The sequence below is a fragment of the Chroicocephalus ridibundus genome, chromosome 8, assembly GCF_963924245.1.
Source record: "Chroicocephalus ridibundus chromosome 8, bChrRid1.1, whole genome shotgun sequence".
Classification (NCBI taxonomy): domain Eukaryota; kingdom Metazoa; phylum Chordata; class Aves; order Charadriiformes; family Laridae; genus Chroicocephalus; species Chroicocephalus ridibundus.
Genome location: NC_086291.1, coordinates 57,413,815 through 57,430,904, shown reverse-complemented (window position 1 = coordinate 57,430,904; position 17,090 = coordinate 57,413,815). Strand labels below are relative to the sequence as shown.

The 17,090-nt window shown below is 42.0% G+C and overlaps 2 protein-coding genes across 4 annotated transcripts; one reads left to right on the top strand and one right to left on the bottom strand.

Moving 5' to 3' along the window:
* Positions 1-198: 198 nt before the first annotated feature.
* LOC134520144 (proline-rich protein 2-like) lies at positions 199-951 on the bottom strand. The gene has a single exon (XM_063345140.1). It carries the CDS (start codon positions 949-951, stop codon positions 199-201), a length of 753 nt encoding a protein of 250 aa, XP_063201210.1.
* LOC134519397 (radial spoke head 10 homolog B2-like) lies at positions 732-17,065 on the top strand. Of its 3 annotated transcripts, none has more exons than XM_063343508.1 (21): positions 732-762; positions 1,654-1,983; positions 2,686-2,761; positions 3,053-3,121; positions 3,308-3,481; positions 4,530-4,615; positions 5,250-5,370; positions 5,727-5,903; positions 6,608-6,740; positions 7,199-7,314; positions 7,704-7,893; positions 8,642-8,753; positions 8,838-8,917; positions 9,367-9,515; positions 10,810-10,917; positions 11,945-12,121; positions 12,912-13,037; positions 14,179-14,230; positions 14,754-14,864; positions 15,871-16,066; positions 16,512-17,065. In XM_063343508.1, exons 2-21 carry the CDS (start codon positions 1,730-1,732, stop codon positions 16,687-16,689), a joined length of 2,685 nt encoding a protein of 894 aa, XP_063199578.1. In that variant the 5' UTR covers positions 732-762; positions 1,654-1,729; the 3' UTR covers positions 16,690-17,065. The 3 variants fall into 3 exon arrangements, 2 of the variants coding, with proteins under 2 accessions (XP_063199578.1, XP_063199577.1); XM_063343507.1 differs by lacking the exon at positions 732-762 and adding an exon at positions 898-1,032; XR_010072208.1 differs by lacking the exons at positions 732-762; positions 15,871-16,066; positions 16,512-17,065 and adding an exon at positions 898-1,032 and having other exon boundaries at positions 14,040-14,230; positions 14,754-14,849.
* The last annotated feature ends 25 nt before the right edge of the window (positions 17,066-17,090 follow it).

The window sequence follows — 17,090 nt, the reverse complement described above, 5'->3', positions numbered from 1 at the left end:
TCTAAATTAATGTTGTTACCATCCACATTCCAAACATTTTTGTTCAAGAATCTCTGAGAATGAAGGGAAAAAAAGCTGTCTCCCTGGGCACTGCCCATCACGTGAGTCCAAATTCTGCCTCAGTAGCATCAAAATAGTTAGAAAACTGTCTTTTGAATCACAGAGCCAATAAAACAAATAGCTGGGCTCTGCCGTTCCCTAAGGACCAAGGTCTGAACCAAGAGACCTGGGTGTTCGTTGCTGCCCCTCCCGCCCTCGCCCGTGAGGTGGGCTGGGGCTCGCGCCGGGGCCGGGGCCGGGGCCCGTGAGGTGAGCGGGGGCCCGTGAGGTGGGCTTGGGGCTCGGGCCGGGGCCCGTGAGGTGAGCGGGGGCCCGTGAGGTGGGCTGGGGCTCGGGCTGGGGCTCGGGCCGGGGCCCGCGAGGTGGGCTTGGGGCTCGGGCCGGGGCCCGCGAGGTGAGCGGGGGCCCGTGAGGTGGGCTGGGGCTCGGGCCGGGGCCCGTGAGGTGCGCTGGGGCCCGCGAGGTGGGCTTGGGGCTCGGGCCGGGGCCCGTGAGGTGGGCCGGGGCTCGGGCCGGGGCCCGACCCTGCCCGCCGTGGCTGCGCGTGTCCCGCCTGAGGGGGCGAACGGGCCAGGTGTCGTCCATGAACGGTCCCTGTTCCCTGCGGAAAGCGCGACGCCCGCTAACCGGAGCGTCCCGCCCACGGCTGGCTGTGAGAGCGAACCGGAGCCGGCGGTTCCGCCGCTCCCGTGGAAGGCGGAGGTAATGCCGACTGAACGCGGGCAGAGGACGGGCGCTCCATGGGGCCGGCCGCACAGCAGCCGGTCGCTTCCCCGCAGCAGCAGGGGGCCGGCGGCGGGGCGGGGCGGCCCCGTCGGTGTGGCAACGGCCGCCATCGCGGCGGGCAGCGCGGGGCGGCGGCGGGAAGGGCTGCCAGCAGCCGGCCGCCATCGCCCGCCCGCGCCCTGCCCGCAGGTGGCCCGGTGCTGCGATCGCCCGGCGGAGCCAGGCGCTGGCCGGCAGCGAGCGGGGGTGAGAACATGGCGGGTGCCCGAGGCTGCCCCGGTCAGCACTCGCTGCTGCGGCGGGCGGGTCGGGTTCTTCCCGTACAAAGCGGCGATGATCAGCCTGTGAAACGGGTGGGAATTGTGGTTACGGCTGTTAAAGCTGTCCGGTAGCCTTCCGGTAGCTCTTACCTGGCAAAATTGCTTTACTTTTGTAAGCTATGGTGGTTATTCTATGTTGTGTTCAATTTGCAACTTACAACTTTGAAAGCAGGTGAAATCAATAATACTAGTGCAGCTGTAACTTTCAAGAAGCTCATTAAACTCATGTCTTTGAGAAGTAGTTTTCAATTTTTCCATATCATTAACTCCAGACACCTAAAAGTCTCCGAGTAGAGATGGAGACCTCTGCGTGGCAAAAGTAAGTCTATTGACAGCACTTGTGCCATGGTTTGGGTGGGCTTCCCGGAGGTCCTACGCAGGCACCGCTGCCCCTTAGCCCGCCGCCTGCCGCAAGCCGAAACCACTGCCTGGGGGAACCGGTACTACAGAAATAACTTAAAATACATGTGTATGTAATAATTAAGATTGATAGTTTTTCATGTAGTTAGCTATTTTGTTGTTTGTTTGTTGTTTTTTTTAATCATAGATTATAGGGGGGAAAATCTTTACATAAGACAGTAAATGTTCAGAAGGAAGATACACATTGAGACAATTCAGTAGTTATGGCAAAGGACAAGAAGAAAGACAGCAAGAAGACAGAAAAATCTGTACATCCCCCTAGTCCAGCACAGGACGCTACAGCTGAGAGTAGTTCAACAAAGCTGACAGATTTGCAGACCTTAGTGAACAAAGAGGAAGAAACACAGGCAAATCCGGTGATACCAGATAAAGAACCAGAGGAGGTAGAGGAGCCTCCAGTCCAAGATGTTCCTCAATACTACGAGGAGCCTGTTCTTACTGAAGTTATTGTGAAAAGGTATGCTTGTTACAAGTACATCAGTGAGGTCAAGGATTCTCATTTAAGTATCTCTGGTGTACCCAGTGTCATGCAAAGGCAGATTTGACTCTTGATTTGAGGCAGTGAATTGGGTTATTCAGACCTAGTAGCCATGACACCTCATGAGACTAATATATGTCTTGCATCCTAACGTGTTGGTGGCGCTCCCTGCTTGCCAAAAGCCGCCTCCTTTTCCCTTGTTCACCTATGGTGAAGTTTTATCTAAGTATACAGTTGGTGAAGAAAATGTAGCTCTGTCTAATGTTGTTGCTGCTGCCCTTTAGTGTTTAGGGCTGCTCATAGCCCTTAAGAATATCGTAAACTGAGGAAACAGGTGACTGGCAGTGTTAAGCAAATCCTTTGGTAGTTCAAGGGGACTATGTGTAACGTTTCATATACTGGCCAGGTTGCCTGGTTGTAAGCTAGTAAATGTTACGAATATGCTTTGTTTCCTTAATTGCAAGAAATACGGGTCTGAGGCAACACAGCAATTACATGAAATATTACAAGGAAAGTGCAAAAAAATGGAAACTTTGTTGTAGCTCATTTTTCTACACAAGTTGCAACATCTGGCCTGTGTGTAGACCTTGGTAAATCAAAGTTTGTTTGTTATATGTCTGTTGTGGTTTAGATCTACTGGTAGTGACTTGAAATCTTCATCTTCGTTTGTTTTCCTTGTAGCTATGAAGGTGAAAAAGTCCATGGATTGTATGAGGGTGAAGGATTTGCATATTTTGAGGGTGGAAATACATATAAGGTGAGTGTATAAATTTAAAAAAAAAAAAGTTTTTTAAAAAAAAAGGTAGTAGAGCAGTAGTGGCTTGAGTTCTTCCCTTAGAAGCAGCAGGTGATTTCTTTTAATGTAAGGTGGAGGTTGAGCGCTTAGAATGTGTAAGCATTGAAAACTGTGATGGTTTCTGGCATTAAAATTTCATTTGAAACTAGTAGTTGGAGGGGAATTAATATGTCATTATTTTGAAATCTTATTGTAGGCTTCATTTGTGGTAAGAATAAATTGGCAAATGATGCCGTTCTCTTCATTTTGAAGGGCATGTTTTCTGAAGGGCTTATGCATGGACACGGGACTTACACGTGGGCTGATGGAGTGAAGTACGAGGTAAAGTGCAATTTAATTTATAACTGAACACAATTACAGACAATTACATGTGCAAACTCATGGAAAGCAGAGCTATGGCAGTGATTTCAATCACAAGCCTGATAGTTGGGGAACAATCACAAGCCTCCCTGGTAGTTGGGGAACAGTGAGTCTTAGTTTTTTAAATGTTGTAACTTAATCTTTTAGGGAACATTTGTTAAGAACATGCAGATGTTTAATGGCCGTTACACATGGAATGACGGCAGCGTTTACGAAGGATCAATCAAGAATGGAGTTAGGCACGGATTTGGATTTTTTAGGAGTGGTACTCGTCCTGTTTCTTACATTGGCTATTGGTGCAAAGGCAAAAGACATGGAAAGGTGGGTAAGAACAGCAAATGAGAGCATGGTCTTGGGTGACTACCTTCTAGAACATCAAGCACTCTTGTGGAAAAGTTTTGCAAAAATTATTTGTGCTGTTGCATGGTCTTATGCTATCTAGAGATTTGTTTTTCCTAAGGATCTTCTCTGAAGTCGTGAATGCTAATTAAAACAACTGGGATGTGATCTTGTCTGTAGTGGAAGAGATGAAAGGTATCCTAAAAGAGTGATTGGCTTATTATGTGATTTGTCCTTTATGCTGCTCCAAGTAGATGATGACAAAGTCAAAACTGATGGCTTCATTAGCAGCCATGTAACGACAGGACAATTAGCTTCCCAGGGATGACAAAGTGATCCTGCCTCCCAAATGTGTTAAGCAGACCAAGTATGATAATTACATTTAGGACTGCTTTATCTAGTGTAACTTTTATCTAATTCCAGATTTTTAAAGGCAGGTACTGCTTTTATCTGTCTCCATTTTGTGCATCCAGATTGAGACACTCTTCTAGGCCTGACATTTTGAAGACCGATGCACAGCATGTGAGGAAAATCCATTCTAATAACATGGGGTTTTGTTTTGTGTCACCGATGAGACACTAAAATAACTCAGGCTGCTGTGGGTAGTCACCAGTGTGTTCTGAGAGGAAACTAGCAGACAGAGAAAGAGAGAACAATTAGCACAGTAGACCTGCTGTCGGAAGTCGGATTCTGAATGAGTCAGAAAACTGATCTACCTCAGAGTGACTGCTGTGATTCAGAGAGCTAACTTTGGCAGCTTAAAGTATTTCCAAGTGGTTTGAAAAACATATTAGACTTTGACGTAATGCAATATGATTTCTTTTTTTTGAATGCTTGGGTTTTTTTAAGGTCTTAACTAATATTCATCAAAAGACTTTGCTTTTTTTATTTATCACTTCAGTTGCTTTCTGTACAGTGTCTCAAAGTGACTGTATGTAAAAGCATGGTTACACGTGTCATATAATTTGTGACATTTTATTAATGTAGATGAATATTTAGGTATTTAAATTAACTGTACTGTTTGTTTCAGGGTACCCTTTATTATGATCAGGAGCATACCTCTTGGTATTCAGGTGACTGGGTAAATAATGTCAAGGAAGGATGGGGAATGAGATGGTAAATGTGATAACACTTGTTCTTATATTTTTTTTATTTTACATGTATTATCATACAGTTTCTCCTATTGTTTAAAATGAATACAAATTCTGCCATTTCATAGTAGTGTGTACTTTCTGCAGGGGAATAAATAATGGTACAAAGTGCTTTATAATAATAAAATAGACCTTCTCTGTAGTTTACATTTTTATTTTGGTATGTTTCTGCTGATCACTCCCACAAAAGAGTGTCTAAAGACAAAATCCAAAATCAGCTTTGGTAAACCACAAATCAACATTTAAAAACAAATGCACTCGATTGATTTGAACAGATGGAGCTGCTTTCGTAAGTAAATTAATTATTTGTGGAATTATATATAAAAGAATATTTTGACTAGCTATGGTGAAATCTTTGGAAAAAAGAACTGGTTAATATTTTTACAGTGATTTGTAAGTTAAAAATAGGAGGTAAACAGTGGGTACAATCCAACCTCTGTATCCGTGTTACAGTGAGCCACCTTTCAAATTAATGCTTATATTTGGCATTAATAAACGCTAAATTTGTTAGCAATGAAATTTTGCCTAAACCTTGCTTTCACGAGATCCACTTGGAATTTACTATGAATGTGTCATTGACTTTTATTGTTTCCTTGCAGCTATAAGTCTGGAAATATCTATGAAGGTCAGTGGGAGAAAAATGTACGTCATGGAAAAGGAAGAATGAGATGGTTGACAGCTGATCAAGAGTATACGGGCCAGTGGGTATATGGCATACAGGTATTCATTTCTTCCCCAGCAACCTCTTTAGTTCAGCATCTCTCCATTACTGTAGGAAGACTAGATAGGGAGTTTTGTGCAGTGTCAAAGGAGCTTTGAATGATTTTTGCCAGTTGAGGTAGTGGAAATAAGCTGTTGTTGCTCTGAGCGCTTCTCCCGTGCACCTTTGTAGAATATAGTTCTATGGATGGTTTGAAGTACTGCAGCTGTCAGCTGGGTGCTTTTATTTGAGAGATTTGCCGTCGATGACTCTTGAAGATACCTAGATGTTTCTCCTTTTTAAAAGTCTGGACCTGTAGCAATTGCAGCTCTTCTGGAGATGTTTTGGTTTTTTTTAACACACAGTTTTTTTTCAGCATGGATATGGCACCCACATATGGTTTTTGAAGAGAATGCCTGCATCTCAGTATCCTTTGAGGAATGAATACATAGGTGATTTTGTAAATGGGCAACGACACGGACGTGGGAAGTTCATATATGCCAGTGGAGCAGTATATGATGGTGAATGGGTTTGTAATAAGAAGCACGGCAAGGTGAGTATTGACAAGCAGTAAAACAAAACTACAGATGACACCAGAGGACACTGTTCTGCATAGTGGATCTCTAGATTTCTGCATGGAAAGCTGCATTCAGTTTGCATTGTGGATAGAATCCCGATGTAAAGAGCAGAGTCCACTGAAAGTAGTAGGAGTCCTTCCAAGGACCTTGCTGGGCCACAAATTTGACTCGGGGGTTAGATGTGTTTTGTGTGTATAAAGAAATACTTTTTACTGTGGATATTTTCAGGGCAGTAGGTGCATATTGATTTTTGCGGTGGTTGGTCAGTACTTTCACTCTTACACTATGAGCTACTGGGTTTCGAGCTATCCTTAAGGGCACAGAGATTTCTCACATTAACAGACTGTTTTAAAAAAACCTGTGAGAAGAGTGCCACATTTGCAAACTAAAGATTGCAAACAAGTGTTTTTATAGCAGGGGAAATGTTTTTTCTTCAAAATACTTTTCAAAATCTAACGGATATATAGGCAATTATTCATCACAGCAGTGTACTTTAATTAACAGATGGCAAAGTACTTCATAAAAAAAGGGTAGGAAAAATTATTTTGCTTTATTTTATGTCGTATATTGCATTTTAGCCAAGATTCTTAAAAGGAAGTTTGATTGAGAGATTAGTGTTATTTTTTCTGATCTTTGATTTATATTTATATTGAAATTAATCAAATTAATCTGTCTATAGGGAAAGTTTGTCTTCAAGAATGGTCATGTTTATGAAGGAGAGTTCATAGATGATTGTATAGTAGAATATCCTCCTTTTCGAGTGGATGCAGAAGAGCTGAGAGCCGTTTGCACAGGAAGCAATTTTGGCACTGGTAAGCAGCTTAAAAAAACATATTCTACTCTGTTCACATGTTGTTGTTGCTTTTTACTGTAATGTGAAGCTGTTTGTATTTTCTCAAGAGCCAGACATATTTCTTCAAAGAACTTGGATGAAGATGGGAGTTATCTTGACAATTAATGACTTTTGCTCTCATGCTTCTTGCGTGACACTGAGTTGAGTGACACATCCACACTACATCTCGTAAGGCTTTTGGAACACTGTAATACTGCATTTCCTTTGGGCTAGGGGTTGGATTTGACAAAATTACACTTTAGCTGTTTTGCTGTTGATGATGAAATCTCTACTTTGCGCTAAAAAGGAGCCTACTATTTTCAGTTTGAAGTCAGTAAAATAAGAAAGAATAATATATGTTTTATTTTCCCTCTGTGTGTGTGTATATATTTTTAACATCATTTTAGTTTGTTCCAATTTATTTTATTTGCATGATAGAAAACTTCACAGTCATTAATGGCCCAGAAAGTATTCTGGGATCGAATATTGAGTTGGATATATCTTCACTGCTTGACTTGTTGCCCAGGGAAGAGAGACATGAAGAAGTGAAACAAGTAAGAGTCTATTGTTTGATATTTTCAGTTTCCCCCGCAGCGTGTTTCATATTATTTTTATTTATTTATGGTTTATTTTTATTAAAGTAGCTCTTTCCATTAAAGAACTATTCAGAAGTCTGAAGGCTATGAAAACAGAAAAGCAAAAAGAGTGAATAGACAGTATTGCTTCTTTCTGAGCTTCCACTGGAAGACAATAAAAAAATATGTTAAGGTGTCTGGAAGGGCATTCAGCAGCTGCCTTTAGCTACTCTGAGTTTGTCTGTTGACAGGGACATGCTCTTCGAAGTTACAATACCAAAAGCAGCGTATTCGTGGTTAGAGGATCAATACAAGTTGATCCATACTTGCTGTGAGACGATGCTGAAAACATACCCTGCTTTCTTTAGGTAGAATTTGCTGTGTTGAGGCATATTACAGAACTGAGAAGAATTTACACATTCTACAGCAGCTTAGGCTGTGATCGTTCTCTTGATAACACCTTCCTCATGACTAAGCTCCAATTTTGGAGATTTCTGAAGGACTGCCAGTTTCATCACTCCAACATAACTCTTGCTGAAATGGATCGGACACTGAGGGGTTTGTATTTCTGTTGATCGGGGGCTGGAATCTAGGAGTTTTAACAGTAAGCTGTGGAGATTTGGAGTGGCACGTTCTACTGCTAGCTCAGCTCTGGTAGTTCGGTGGCCCTGAGTGAGTACCTCTGTGCCTGATTCTCAGTGGATGCATTAACACATCTCCAGGCTCTTCAGGTGCTTAGGTGAGAAAATGCAAAATTAAAATACCATGTAAAAAACTGTTCTAAAGAGCTATCTGTTCAAAAATTGGATCCACCACTGGTCTTGCCATTGCTATTACATGCAGTTTTAAGAGGTCTGAGAAAGAGAAGAAACAAACCTTTTTTTTTTTTTTTTTTTTTCTTTCCCCAGTGCTTTTAACTTTGGTTTGCATATGGAAAGTTTTTTTCCTTCCATAGAGAGAGTTAATCAGTCAGGTCCATGTAGACCTGCAGTGGCATGCCACAATGTCACTAGTATGTGAAGGGTTTAACTCCAGCTTCGCTTCCCCTTTCATTCCAATGTGCTGAGTGGATGCATTTCTAGAAAGAGAGAATTTGGTAAGATTCAGCTATGGGTGAGCAGTTCTCCCTTGACGTGCTTGTTTGGAATGATGCCGTGTCTGGCCTGACTCTTCCAGGACTGTTCTTACACTGTGATAGGTAGAGATGGCGAGGATAAGAAAGGCTGACAAGTCAATGTGCCTATAAGCATTTTAATGTATATGATAGCAAGAGATAATAGATTATTTTTTTTTCCAAAATTTTTAGGTGATAAAACACCACTTGAGGAGATACATTGTCCACATGAGACTTTACTGTTCAGAACATTTCTATCTTACCTTATCCGTCTAGCATTTCGTATCTATCATGACGAGCACAAGTAAGTCTCATCTTTTAGTGACATTTATTTCAGTGTAATCAGTTTGAGTCTTCCCAGACAAGAGTATTTTTGTTTCAATTGTAGAGAGAAAGGTCCTTATCTGCAGAAGTGTTTCTTAGAAATGATGTCCAGGAATGTTATTCCTGCTGCCTGTTGTATCCAAGGTAAGTAATGGTATTTAGTGGTCTGAAGCTGCGGCAAGGGAGGTTTAGATTAGATATTAGGAAGAATTACTTTACTGAAAGAGTGGTCAGGCACTGGAACAGCCTGCCCAGGGAGGTGGTGGAGTCACCGTCCCTGGAGGTATTTAAGAAACGTGTAGACATGGCTCTTCAGGGCATGCTCTAGTGCCAAAGATTATTGGTTTGTGGTGGGGTGTTGTGTGTGGGGTTGTGGGTGTGGAATTTAGTAGGTGGGTGCTTCTTTTTTTTTTTGTGTGTTTGTTTTTGGTTTTTTTTATGTGGTTGGACTGGATGATCTCAGAGGTCCCTTCCAACCACTAAGATTCTGTGATTCTGTGATTTATTCTCTGCTGTGCAGAATTCACCAATGAGTACCACATACATCACAGTTTTATTGTAACTGTTATTTTTTTCCCAATTAATTTTTAAAGGTGTCTTGTTTTCTGAAGAACGATGTACAGTTTTTGCCATGAGCTACATCAACAAATGCTGGGAAGTTTACAGAGCTTTTTGTAGACCAAGTAGCAGACCTCCGTTTGAACCCACAATGAAAATGAGGCACTTCCTTTGGATGTTTAATGTAATAATCTAATTTTTTTTTCTTTTGTGTGACTAGATGTGCTTTATTTGTTTGGTTTATATGAGCATTTTAAAATATTCCACAGTTGAAAAGGTAGGAGTGATGTTATTTGTACGAACGGTCCAACAAACATTAAAGGGACAGTTGTTGTACAGAATTTATTTATGTACTTGTCGCAGTTCGGCCCCAGCCGGGAGCTGGGACCACTGTCCGCTTGCGCAGGTCTCCCCATTCCCCCAGAAGGGCAGGGAGAAGGGGGAGAAAAGGAGGGGAAGGGAAAAGAAAATAAAACTAGTGGGTTGAGATAAAGACAGTTCGATAGAAACAGTAGGAGAAAAGGGAAATAACAATAATGATGCAAGTCACTCTCACTGCCCGGTGAATTGGTCCTGAGCGGTGATGGTGGATTCTGCCCCCCTCGCAGCCAACCCCCGTTTATATACTGAGCACAAAGTCTGTGGTACAGAACACTCCGTTGGCCATTCCGTCGCTCTCTCTATGCTCCTTTTCAGCTTCTATGGGAAGCTGAAAAGAGTCCTTGAAAAACGTGACCATCACCTGGCAATAACTAAAACAATATGCATTACTGACGTTCCTTTCATACCAAATCTGAAACACAGCAACCACTGGAGAGAAAATTGACTCTGTCCCAGCTGAAGCCAGGACAGTACTTTTGCAGGATTGAATTCTGATTTTGTGCTTGATCGTTTAAAATAATCATATCTTTGACAAATGTGTTAGGGGAATATAAATATTTTTGCTGTCTCCTCCCCTGTTGCAATCCTGTAAAATGTATATACGAAAATGTCTTATTGGTAGAAATCAAAGACAGGCAGCTTTGGAAATAACACAGTAAACCATTTTAATAATGTATTCATTTAATATATTGCAAGATGAACATGAACTTCTATACTAAAATTCAGTAATTCAGGGACACATCAAGATTACACTGAAGCCAGGGAACAATTTCCATTGGTATGCCTGGATTTTGGTTCACCATTTAAATCCAAGCCTTTTTTTAATGAAAAAAAATAATAAAAATACCAGATGGCAGAATTGTAAATATTTGTATTTTTATTTATTAGCTTTCACAAATTCTTTCTTAACACTGTTTTTGCAGTTTAGGAAACATTCGCATTGGCTTCAGTAGGGCCAGAATTTCACTCTGTCGTTAATTACATGCGTGGAAGTATCATTTGAAACCGGTAGAAATTTTGGCACAGGCTTTAAAGGGAGTTAGATTAGGTCAGTGTGGGAATGTCTTGAGTGTTGTTAACGTGTAACTTTTACCCAGGATTTTAAACTTCTTGGCGAACAATTAACTACTTCAAGACTTGTGGAAATACTTGTCAAAGACGGTCCTTCTCTACATGATAGCAGTAGTACCAACCTGGAGCAGGAGGTGTGTATGGAAAAAACATAACATAGTTCATTGCTGCAGCAACAATTAAGATTACTTCTAAAAAATGCTGCAAATACTGTCCTATCTGCTAGAACAGGAGGAAAAGGAATTAATTTATTCCAAAAATATAAAGAGTACAAGCTCGAGTATCTATTTTTGTCTTCCTTTGTTCTGCCTGTATCTTACCTTCTGGCTCAGCTCATGTATTTCTATGTTTTGCTTATTATCTTACCGTGCGTACATACCTGACCATGCAGATGACTCCTTCAGAGTGAAGTACCATCTCTAGGAGACTGCTGCCAGCGATAGTTCTGTCCGGGGCAGTTGCCTGACAGCGTGTGTGCAGTGATTACGCAGGGACGAATCTCGGCACTTCCAGCTGCTGAGGCACGCGCTGGAAATGGTAGGGTGGGTCAGTAACAAGGATGTGAACGCACTGATCCCCAGAATCGGGTGATCCAAGCAGCCTGGTTAATGACCTGTAAGTGCTGCCACTTCAGCGAGGTTGAGTGGTGACTGTAGAAGACTCCTGTGCTACCTGACATCTGGCCTGCTGTAGAGGGCCTTCGCCCTTACAGAATGGGCTCAGTGACCGTCTATTGTAAGTGACATAATTGAATTTATTGTTTTAAATGGTATCTGATAAACTGAACACAGTAATTCTTACTAAGGGTTTCATTCTATACCCATTTTGAGGGTTTCTGGAAGCATTGTATGCAATTAAATGTTTTAGGTAATAGCAACGGTTATGCGTTATTTGTAGCTCCAGATACAGCAAAAATCTATGCAGTATTTTATTTCAGTATGACTTGTATAAGGTGTAACACAGTATATTGCCTGCTGAGTTTTTTTCAAAATCGTTTTCAGTTTTTCTCCAGAAGAAGGGATGTTTGAATAGATAAATGAGGCTAGCGAGGCTTCACAAACCATCACTTCTGAGTTCTTTGCTTGCTCAGGGATATATGCCCGTTAATGAAGGGGTTTTGCAAAAATGAATGAATTAATCACTGTGGTTTTTTTACTGTAGTTGGTTTTTCTTGAATTTGTTGAAGCTCTTCTGGATTGTGCGTTGGTGTATGTTACCAGTGATATGATTAAGGAGCAAGTAGATTGTGATTATCAGAAAATAAGTAGCTTTAGAATCGGGAGTCTCTCCGAGGGAACCACAAACGTGTCTCTGTACCCAGAACATTCTCTGCCTCAGGTAAGGTTGATGCAGATCTGTTAAATATTCTTATGTGTCCACTTTAGAGGGCGAAGCCGGGACCTCTAAACATTCTACGTTTCCTGAACATAGAAACAAATTTCCTCTTTTTGCATAGTCAGTCATTTGATTGGGTCCTTCCGCTTTTTCCGTTTGTTGCTACCTCAGACGGTAACATCAGTATAGACGGTTTGAACACGCTTGCACATTTCCCTAGATAACTATAAAGACACAGAAAGTACTTGCAAGTCTTCCTGCCTTCAAAGGGGAATTGCCAGATTGGCTGACTGGTGGAAGATACGCCTCTCCTGCTTTAAGTTCAATGTCTAAAACGTCCCTGTAAAAACGGCATTGCAATTGTGGTAGGTAGCAGGACTCGCTGTTTCCCAGCAGTTACGCTATGCTCTTTTTACTGAACTTTAGAATAAAGATTTTGTAGGTTGTAAGCCTGTGACACTGGTGCCATTTTGGTACATAGGGTAGTTGAAGGCATGACTTAGAAATGTTATTATTTGGAATTATGCACAAGGTGAAAGTATTAATTCAAAGAACGTTCACAAACACCTGATTTCGGAGTGTCTGTAAGCCAGTAGTGCCACGGAACACCACCGCTTCCCATTTGCTGGCCAGTTGTTCCCATGCTATGGAACCCATTCTCTTGCATCACTGCAAGCATTAATGCGGTTGCATAGTGAAGTGGTACAGTTAAAATAATCAGATTTTTCCAAGAATAAAAGAAAATCTTAATTTAAAAGTGTATTGAATGTAAAATTTTTCTGCTTTTTATTAGTGCACTTACAGCAGAAGTATAATTGATACAGACAGAAACGATGATGTTTCTGAGGCAGATGAGCTTTATTCAGGGTTGTCTTCAAGCAAAATTGTCGTCTCACAAGATGAAATAAAGAAATATGAGGTACGTGGAAAGCCCACACTGAAAGATGGAGGAGAGGGTTTGCAACTCATGGGTGACCGAGTAGCCGAGGTAGTTTTAAGGGGACTGGAATTTCATCTAATATGAAATACAGTGTGTTCCTGGATCCACGTGTGAGCCAAGGAGTGGTGCATTTCTATTGCCAACAAAGTGTTTGCTCCCCCGCACACCCTCAGCTATCGTTATTTAGAATATTGGGTGGTATCTTCTCCATAACTAAAACGGTGGCGAATAAAGCTACCGTTTTCTCTTTATTTGCAAGGCGGGGAGTGAGAGGCTGAGAAGCGGGCAGAGAGATTTGGAAGCACTAGGGAAGGTAACACTTCTCAGAATGCTTCCGGCAAACTTTTCGCATTCACTGCCTTTACCATTTTGTAGCCAGGGTGTGACTATAGTGAGATTCTCCGTATTCCAAGAACAAAAATGGCTTGTCTTACCGCTGTGATTTCAGGGTAAGATAGTAAGAATTACTGTTTTGTCCTGGAATTATGGAAATCAGACAGAATTTGGAAACTTCCCAACTTTTAGAAAATACACTTAGAAAACAGAATTGTGTTTGACCTGAGCTGTTGTGAGACTTTTATTATCAGTCGTCTGAAAAGAGCGGCATCATCAGGCTGCAGAAGATGCTTGGGATAGCAGTTGGAAAGATTTCAAAGCATCCTTCTCGGACATACTCTTGAATATTGTTCTCTCCTTTTTACTAAGTGTAATTCCTGGAGTATATCCTTATAGTCAGGAATAGAAATTCATTACTGTTTCCTCAGGAGCAGATAAATAATAGTAGGTAGAGAAGATGTAAGAACAGGGGGATGTGTCTGAAGAGAGGAACAGGAGCTTTCATTCTCTGTAGCTCTGTCTTTCCCTAGCTCTGAAATAGGATGGTCCTACTAACCTGTCTGGTGTCAAAGGTAACGTGTTATCACCGATTTGCTAATACTTGAAAGTGTGAAACACTATTGTAATTTAAATGTTTTAAAATAGGCATAATTGCAGAATGCGTTTGGTTGGCAGAATGCTTTGGAGATAGGAATTTGCATGACTCAAGTGGACATGCGATTTCACTTTTTAATTTGAACCCAAGTCCAGGCATTTTGTAACTGGATTTAAAACTTCTTGCCAGCCACTGAGACCTCGTGAAGACAGAGGGCGTTCTCGTCAAGAATTTCTCTTGGGTGAGTACCGTAGCTACCATAAGCATCTGTAAGCAGTGGGGCTAGAGGAGGTTCACTCTTTCTACAGCTTTAAAGATGATTAGAACAGTAGCTGATCACGGAAACCGCTGGATGTATTGCAGTTACGGAGGCAGCTGCACTCAGTTTGGCAATTCCCACAAGGTTGACGTTTAGCTTTCCTCACCCGCTCTACACAGACAGCTGGGCACGTTTGAGTCTCTGGGCTTTTTGTGCTTTTTAATGAGAAGCTGTCACATTTTCCTTAAAAATAACTGAAAGGCTTTTTAAAATTAAATTCTTCCTGTTCTCTCCCACTCGCTTGGGCGTGGAAACAGGAGATTGAACTCTGCACTGTGCCTTCATTATAGACAAACTTTTCATCAGTACAGGAGTATTTCAACCACAGGTCTAGCTGTAAGCTCAGGTGACAATTTATATTTGTTTGTGCTGAAGATCAGACCTGACATTTAATGCACAGAATTACCGACTGAGTAATTTTAATTTTCTTTCTTTGCAATATCAGATGCTGTCCTCTCACTTCACACAACTCATGGAGGTATCAAAGAAGGTCCGTCATTGTTCGTGTGGGATGCAGAAAAAGAACGTGATTTCTGTCCAGCAAAGGAAGTGACAGGTAAAGCAGTCCTGCTGTTCTGAGACTAACACAAAAAAATCCCTTGTAGCTCTTAATTGTGAAACTTTAATTGTTTATGCAGAGTTCAGCTTGTCACAAGAGGGCAGTAAGTGAACATTAATTCTGGAGGAAGGTTTTTAAAGAATAGTTTTAAAAAGATTTTTTTTAATGAAAATAATTAATGAGACATTTAAGTTTCCCCCATTTTAAAATGCCACATTTTATTTCTAGGGCACCTGTAAGCTGTAATTTGTATTTACTCTGAGAAGCTCACTCCACAAGCCTGCCCCTTTTGTTTTTTTAATGTCTTGGACAGAAAAAAGTATTACTGCTATTTCTTGCTTCTTTTATTATTATTAATGGTGTGCCACCATTAGCTGGGATGAGATACCTTGTGCTATGACAGGGCAGCAGAAGAGAAATCAGGAAGAGCGTTTTGATGTGCTGAGGATAGTGACCTCTTACAGCGTCTCCCTTCTGGCTGATGGGCAGATCTCATCGGGGTTGGGTTTTGTGCTCGTTACGTGTTTTCTGTAGATAAAGAACGCAAATCCAAGAACACAGGATCTTTGTGTAGGCAGGCATCAGCTCTTTCACTGAAACCTGATGACTGAAAAGTTACAGATCTGAAAAAAACGTTATTTCTTAAGGAACCACCACAGCGCACGGTGCCCTGCTCTCAGGTAGCGTGTTCCTTCCTCTGCTCCGCCGGGCACAGGAGCCCTGGGTACTGCGCTGTCATCAGATCGCTGCGGAGGACATTTATCATAGGATAAAAGGGGAAAGTTTGTGTTCTTTTGATGCTGTTCCCAGGGCCAAGTCCCGCTGAAGACCCCCAAAAGGGCCATTCCCATGTATCAGCTAAAGGTGTCTCAGTTGTCATCCTCCGTACCATGCAGAAGCCAGACTCGGCATTGCAGAGTATCCCTTCTCAGATACTGCATCCAAACCACATTTGAAGTAGAAGTGCCCCGCTAAATAAACACCCTTCATTTACATGTTGCAGATGAACCAAAAGAAGCCAAAACTGAACAAGATGAGGAATTTAGTCTGCAGATGCATCGGGTGCAGATCTTTTTTACAACTAAGTTCTTCCCTGCCTACCAGCATGAAAAAGCGCTGAGGGAAAAAATAAAAGAAAATCGACTACGGGATGTTGAATTAGCCGAGCTGAGAAAGATCAAGGATGAGGAGCTGGCAAGGTGGGTGTTGTATCTTTGCTTGAAGTACTGTTATCTCTTACCTTCTGCTAACAAAACTATTGAAAATGAGAAGTGTGCTTTAATCAAGTCACACAGCATACTGTAACTGGGAAAACAAACCCACCCCCCTGTAACCAGGGAATGTAACTCCTGCGGCTTCTGTCACTGTCAGGAGTAACAGCTACGGGCTGCCTTCAGGTTCCAGAACTCGGCTCTCTGGTAGGTCCTGCCACGTGAGCCCTGCTGTGTGTAAAGGCAGTTAAGACACACATTTTTTTTTTACATACCCAAAGTTAGAGTTGACGTGGTAACTGGGCAGATGTTCTGCTTCTCTCCACTGTGGCAGTTCGTCCTGCCCATACTGTGACTAGAGCTGTAACTGCTTACCCAGTATCGGTCCGTCTCCCCTCTTGCAGGACATTAAATTTAAACTTTGTTCACTCAGACTTATTGCTGGAAGAGAAGCAGAAGAGGCAAAGAGGCAAGAAGCAGCTGCAGCAGAAAAAACATTTGACTCCAAGAGTGCAGATTTTGAGGAGCTGGTGACGCAGGAAGAGGCACCCACTGTAGCACCCCCAGTTGTCACCAAGGTGCCTGCTGGCAAAAAGAGAAGGAAGAAATAAACCTTCTGAAGCGTCAAATAAGTACTCTTTGAGTAAGGAAAAAAAAAAACACCCAACCAAAAGCAGCACATGTGCAGTAAGGTCTAAAAGGCAAGTACGGTGACACTGTACGCACAGGACTTACTGGTTTCCGAGGGAAACTCTGCTCTTGGTGAAGAGAAGAGTCTCATCTATATGGGTGTAACCCTTTAGACAACACTGTTCCAGAAGTCAACGTTTGACTTGTACCTAAAAATTCCCTCAGTGCTGATACAAGAAGTGGTGTCTTGTCACGATCGTATGTCCCAACGAAACTGTTTCTGCTTAAAACATGGTTTATGTGACTGAAGTACTGCATACAAACATGTAAGAATCAGACAAAGACTGCGCCTCGGGCTGAAGCAGGAGCTGCAGGAACAGGT